This window comes from Solanum stenotomum, chromosome 8 (assembly GCF_019186545.1).
Source record: "Solanum stenotomum isolate F172 chromosome 8, ASM1918654v1, whole genome shotgun sequence".
NCBI classification, from domain to species: Eukaryota; Viridiplantae; Streptophyta; class Magnoliopsida; order Solanales; family Solanaceae; genus Solanum; species Solanum stenotomum.
In genome coordinates, this window is record NC_064289.1 from 19835520 (window position 1) to 19842816 (window position 7297).

A 7297-nucleotide genomic window follows, 5' to 3' on the forward strand; every position below is an offset into this window, starting at 1 on the left:
TTATTTGTCTTATTATTAATGGACAGAGTTATTTGATATCTATTACTGGGGAAGGTGATAGATATTTCATGAGATTAGTTAGGATGTATGAAAGTTAGCCCATACATCACAATTATCAATTTTTTTAAAAACATTATGTCAAGTCAAACAATAATACATAAATTATGACGGCAGAGAGTATTTATTAGCACTTCACTGCAATACATGGGGATGAGTGGGTTTGTTGTGTTGTGTCCTTCAATTGACCAGCAGTTCCTCACTAAATCTAAAGCTAAACATGGTACAATCTTTTGTATTCTTTGGATAGTTCTGAAACAATGTCTCTTTCTCCATTGAAATAAAATGGAAACAAAATCTATCATTCATTATTTACTTTGGAATTTTAAATCTAAGGGTGATTTGACCTATCTTATTACTCATCATCATTACTTGCATTCACTTCCACCTAGCAAACAACAAATAATAATAATCGTATAAAATACTACATGACTCGTTTTCAAAATACTCCTGGATTTTTATATGTTGCCATTTTAATTAAGAAAAAAAATTGTGCCAAAGTTTATATTTGTTGCTAATTTAGAATATTCCGTATGATTAGTGCTATCAAATAACTTTTTTAATTGTATATAACAAAACCTTAAGCGTCATATAAAATAATTGGATTATTCATTTTGCACTTGAGATGCTGATATAAGTTTCAACATATATACCATCAGACTTTCTCTGTATAATTATTTATACTATGTGATAACATTTCACAATAACAATCAAGTTTTTCTTTGATTAATTTTCATGTTATACTAGTATATGTTTTCTATAACAGTATTCGTTATATCAATAAAAAAATGTCTAAACAAACAATATCGATATAGAAAAATTTGAATATTACTGTATTTTCTATTTATTTGTTTTGAACATGCAAGGACATACATTAAAACATATACTAAGGTTTTTGTATCTAATTAATAATAGGAGTAATAAAGTAAAGAGAGCCAAAACATCATGGCATGTATCATTAATTTCCTGATATTAGAAGAATGAATTCAGCTTTATGCTTTAGTTGCATGAAGGGTGAGTCATTTGATAAAAAAATTTTGTATCACAAAATAGAGAGTACTCAGCTTCGAGTTTAGAGAATGGAAAAATCATGAATAAAATTGCTTTTTTAAAAATGAATTTATACAAGACAAATACAAAATATATAGTTAGATCAGTGTCAAATATTATATAATCATAAATAAAAAAATGAGAAGATCAAGAGAAAGTTGCATGATCTTGGAGAACAAAGCTTCCATATTAAGTAATTTGTGAGCAAATATATAGTTTTTCTCCTAATATAAATACTCTCTAATGTTTTTATTCTTCTAACTTAGTATTTTTATGGCCATATTGTATAACCCCCCCCCCCCCCCCCAAACTCAACATGACCTTCCCACTATCCTACCCCAACTATCATCTTTTCCTCTAAAAACACACACATCCCAAGTCTAATTAAGCTCTCTTCTCTCTCTCTCTCTATATATATAAATATATATATCATCATCATCATCATAACCTAATACTAAGGACTTGAAACATCAAAGCTGCTTCATGGAAAGACAGATGAAAATATTGAGTAACAACAACAATGTTAAAGAGTCTTATAATTATGGAAATGAAGATGATGGATTACTAATGTGTACTTGGCCTCCAAGTTGTTACACATGTAGTTTTTGTAAAAGGGGATTCAAATCAGCTCAAGCACTTGGTGGACATATGAATGTTCATAGAAGAGATAGAGCCAAGTTCCTCATGATGAGACACCACTCACCACCACCAACAACAAATGATAAACATACGTATTCTCTTCTAAATCTCAACCCTAACCCTAACCCTAATATTTCATCATCGTCAACGCCACCACCACCTTCTTCTTCAAGAAAATTCTCTCATTATAGTAATGGTGGTGCTTCTCATGAAATCATGAGGAAACGTGTTGTAATTCCAAACTTGAAAAGTAGTAGTACTACTACCAAAGACTCTTTATGCATGCAAGACAAAGAATTTGTGAGATTGGACTTGCAAATTGGCTTGTTTACTGAATCCAAGCAAGAATTGGATCTGGAACTTCGACTCGGATACACTTAATTAGACCATGTTAGAATCAAACGCTTACCGATCATCATTACCAAAAGTTACTGCTGATAGGAAGAGTGTAACTTTATTTCTTAACTTCTAAGCCCATTTTCCGATCTGTATCACTTCAACCCCTTTGTGGGGTTTGCTATAGGCAGGTTTTTGGCGTTACCCAACAAACCAAATTTTTACAGCTTTAAAGTTTGTAACATGGAGCAAAGTTTGTTCAAATTATTCCATGAAGATTACCTCGATCAACTTATATATGTACTTGCTAATTTATTTTTGTAGGATTACACTGAATATGTTATTATTGTTGCAGGTTAAAACAATACTCCCTCCATTCCATATTAAGTCAATTTTTGAGGTATTTTCCATTTTTCAAATTAACTTAATTGTTCAGTTTTCAAAACTACTTTTATAGTGTTCTTCCAATTTTAACCTTCATTAGTTAGTTTTGGAATTAGTGATTAATTAATATTTAGTTATTTTAATCATAAATTTGACAATAATTAATAAGGATAAAAATGGAAAATTAGGTTCAATTTATGTCTTAATCTACTTTTCTTAAAGGGTGTGAAACACCTCAAAAATTAACTTAATATGGAATGAAGGGGTATATATCTACAAATTTTGACCAACAGGCAACAAGTGGATCCACACTGCTACTTTAATTTATGCCAATGTTTTATTATAAGTAGAATATTGTTGGAAAGGACATAATTTTCATTTTCATGACCTTGCAAGCATTTACAAGTGCATGGGGTGCACATGGGAAAATGTTGCATTTATGAGGAAAGTGAATTCACATGAAGTACCACTACTTTTGCTTGAATATATCATGCATCACCAGAAGAAAAAAAAGTTGTTCACTTTGATGGAAACAAAAGTGCCACACAAATGTTCATTAAAATAGAATTGATTCTCCACCTTATGAAAGTCTCTAATTTTCAATCATATAATGGATAATTTTATACTTGTTGAACCTTTAACAATCAAACTAACTAGTTGATATTTTGTGAAATATGTCTTTTGACGAAGATGTTACAGTAAAACAAATAAAAAAATTAGTGGCAATAATTTATGCAATTTTTTGTTAGATTATATTTAGCGACAATAGTAAATATGAGTTTTTATAACCAACACTTTATATAAGTGTTGCTAAAGGCGATTCTAGATATAATTGCATTAACTCAATTGCGCTACTAAATTATTGCCACTAAATGTCCCTTTCGTTGTAGTGATAGTCGTAGATACTGAAATTTGACTAGCTAGCTATACACTCTCATGATCATTTTATCGCAACACAAGTACTTCCTTTGTCTCGATTTATACAATTCATTTTTTTTTTCAATTTGACCGATGCATGTTTGAAATAAAAAGATAATTTACACAATGGAAAATAAGGAACCAAGAAGTTTTTTCTCTAGCTAGGGTGTTATTGCTTTGTTTCTTGTAGGAGACTGACATTGTGACACAGTGATGGCAAGTGGATTATTACAAGTTTTCCTGAAGTATGAACAAATTGATACCTTTATTTCATGTCTCTCTCTCTCTGCCATTTCAAAATTTCATGTAGCTTCTATGAAGACCAAACAATAATAGATGGTATATATTGTACTATAAAATTTCCTTAAAAGTTAGAGTTTAAAATTGAAGAATGACAATTCCATTTGTCCAGAAGCTATACCCGTATTTTATTTGAATGGCCCACATACAATATAATTGAAGTTTTTTTTTTTGTTTCTCACTCGTACGCAGGGGACTCAAACTCGAGGATTGAATCCAAGTGATGTTAAATTGTGGGGAAAAATTATTTTTGATGTTCGATGAAATGGTCATAGAAAAATCATGTGAACTGCTTCAAAAAGAATTTGTCGGTTATGCTGCAAAGTGTATCTTAGTAAGGTATGACTTCTTTGGATTTGAAGAAGGAAAAAAATTGAACCTTTCATTTCAAGAATCAAACGTGGTCGTTGAACTTTTGTTACCTTTAAGTTTTACAATAAGTTTTTTTCCCGACTTTATGATGCGTAATTGATGGATTATAATTTTATTCGTTACTTATTTATTCATAATATTACTCCTTATTTGAAGAGACATATGTGTTCTTACCTGATAGTTTTCAAATTTCTTAATTATTTATATCGTGACATTTGATTTTGATAACCGCATTGAAGGTTTGATTAGGAACTATGAAAGGATGGTGGAGCATATTGTCTAGCTACTTCAAGTGTAAAGGCATCAGATTATGATAATTTTTTAGGTGTTCACAGTACATGTTTTAGTAGGTCATTTTATCGGTGGTGCAACTGCTACTTATTTATGAATATTTGGTGCAGGAAGTTCTAGCATTTTTTCAGAGTGGACGCAATTCATCTGCTTACGCAATAAAATAAGAATGATAATATTCAATAGATTTTTGCATATTTCACTTATTTGTTATTGTTTTGTTTTATTGTACCATAAATTTTTACCTGTGAGGGTATGTAATAACTTATACTTCTTCGTTTTAATTTGTTTGTCTTATATTTTTTTAAATCAATTTCAAAAAAAATATATCTCTTTCCCTTTTTGGTACATATATATCTTTAATTTAAGATTATAAAATTCAAAAAAAATTAACTTTCTTAAATTTCTTATTGAGTCAAAACGAGACAATCAATTTAAAATGGAGGGCGTAGAAAAAATGAAAATATGGAAAGGAGATGCCTTTACATATTAACCTGAAGACATTTCCAAATCTAATTTTGTGATTAGTTGATGAGAGATACATTTGAGTAAAGTTTTGTTTAGGTTATGGATTTTTCATTAAAGAGGAAGCAGATGACGGTGGAGTTGAAAAAAGTAGAAAAATAATACTCTTACACAAATGAGCTTAAATTATCTACCCTACGAAAATTTGCTATGAGATATCATAATTATCCTTAACGCCTTAGGTTTGATGTATTATAATTTTGCAGCGTTTTAAGTCAAGTCTGATTGTTTATTAATACTTTTTAAGTTTTACTTAATAGTAGATTTGATTAGTTTTTGAGATTACAACACCTGCAAGTTTATTTTTGTGGTTTTGATCTTTTATAGACAAGCTTGCTTTGTGAACATGTTAAAAACTTATGTTGGCAAAGATCATGTTATGGATGTTCCGTTGTCAAAGAAAATACTTGCTTCACTTACAACTGATGAACTTTATAAAAACTTTACATTTATTATCACTTTGCTCAATATTGTCAATAGACAGTGGATTTGTTATTTTCATTTAGAAAACATTTGGACACAGATTACAAAAGTTCAATGCTTGAATTATCAATCTTAATTACCACGATTTCATTTTTTTTTTGTAGGAACTTCTTGAAGGTCATAAATAACTTTTAATTATGAAAGTACTTTTCCATGATCCTTATGTTGTTACTAACTACAATTAATGGCGACTTTCATGTCTTTTGTGGCAATATCAATCTATCTAATTTCTTGTAGTGACATTCATATCTTTATAACCCCTAAATGTCATTTCAAGTTTATAATACCAAATAATATTTTACTTGTAATTTTTACACCTTATCAGAATTTCCTCATCATAAATTTTTCATTTGGTCACAACTCACAAGTGAAAAACATATACATATTAGAATAAGGAAAACAGGTTCTTACCTAACTGGCGAGAAGGTGACAAATTTGAATGAATTTTTAATTATTTACTTGATGATTCTAACATCATTATTTGCTAAGAAGGTAAAAGCAAAACTGATCAATTAATTTTTATCCTTATATTTATTTTATTTTTTTTAATTTTGAAAATATTTTCCTTTCTGATTTTAATTTTCATTCTACTAACATATGTATTCTCATTTTTCAATAAAAAAAAATTTGTGTTCTTACCTAATCGGGGAGAAGGTAAAAGGCTTGGAATTTTTTTAAAACTATTTATTGGATGATTTTGACGTCGATTATTATTAAGAAGGTAAAATAAAATAAATTGTTGTTACAAAATATATAATTTATTGTGATAAAGAATATACCATCCTTATTTTAAAAATATTAAATTTATTAAGTGTTATTTTCTCTCATCATTTTAAAATACTCTCCATAATATAATTTAAATATGTGATAATTTAATTAAAATTGATTGGAGAGGAAATATTGATTCCTTAATGATCGTGTGTAGCACGACCAAATTCCCTAGTTATACATAAAATAAAACAATTGTTCCAAATAAAATACTAATAATACATAAAATAGTACATGCCTGCATTATTTTTTTCAAATGAATTCCACCAAAGGACCCAAACCTCATTCTTTTATGTTCTTTTGCTCAACTCAGCCAAGCACTTTTCTCTAAAGTGTGTTTGAATAGTATCCTATTAATTATACTACCAATATATTGATTGTCCTTTCATTTTTGTGAAGCCTTTGTCACGGACTTAGAGTCTCACTAATGCTCCGTGCGGCACTTGACAACTTACTCACGAATCTTTCACGATCTTGTAAGCTCAAGTAAGCCCTTTGAAACTAAGATCGCTAAGAGAATGCTTAAGGAAAGACTTAGAGAATTTTGGAAGAAGGCTTATATTGCTTGGAAGAATGCTTTACACTTTCTTGCTTGGTTGCTTTCTTGGTTGGATGCCTTGCAAATGAATGGCACCACCTATTTATACTAACTCCTAGGCACTAAAGTACAATTTTAAATTACTTTCTAAGTCCCTAAACTTATTTACACAAAAGCCCCTCTCTAGAATTCTCCACACACTCTAGAGAATTCCAAGGCTTTCTTGCAAACTATCTAAATTATTCTAGAGAATTCCTTAGAATTCTCTAGCCTTCTTGAATAATCTAAAGGGTTCTAGAGTCTTCCGGAAACCTCTCCACAACTCTAGGCCCTTCCGCCCCTATCCGGACGCAAAATTCGACTGCGAAGTGGCGGGACGTGACACTCTCCCCCACCTATTGATGCGACGACCGCGTCGCATTGCCGCTACATCGTCATCCGAGCCTTGTGCGTGCGCGACCAATAGTCCATTGACTCGATTAAGACCCTTGTGCAACGCCTTCAACATCTTCCATAGCCCTCTTAACTCGGACTTATGGCTCATCTTCTTCTTTGGATGTGCGCGCCTCGGCAGCTTCTTTGGCATCACGGCATTGTTCTCTTTTGGCACCTTTTTTATGCACGGTGGCAAGGACC

At 30.7% G+C, this 7297-nt stretch overlaps 1 protein-coding gene across 1 annotated transcript; it reads left to right on the forward strand.

The window, feature by feature from the left end:
• The first annotated feature begins 1590 nt into the window (after nucleotides 1-1590).
• Nucleotides 1591-2127, forward strand: LOC125872417 (transcriptional regulator SUPERMAN-like). The gene has a single exon (XM_049553146.1). The coding sequence runs from the start codon at nucleotides 1591-1593 to the stop codon at nucleotides 2125-2127; it is 537 nt and encodes a 178-aa protein (XP_049409103.1).
• The last annotated feature ends 5170 nt before the right edge of the window (nucleotides 2128-7297 follow it).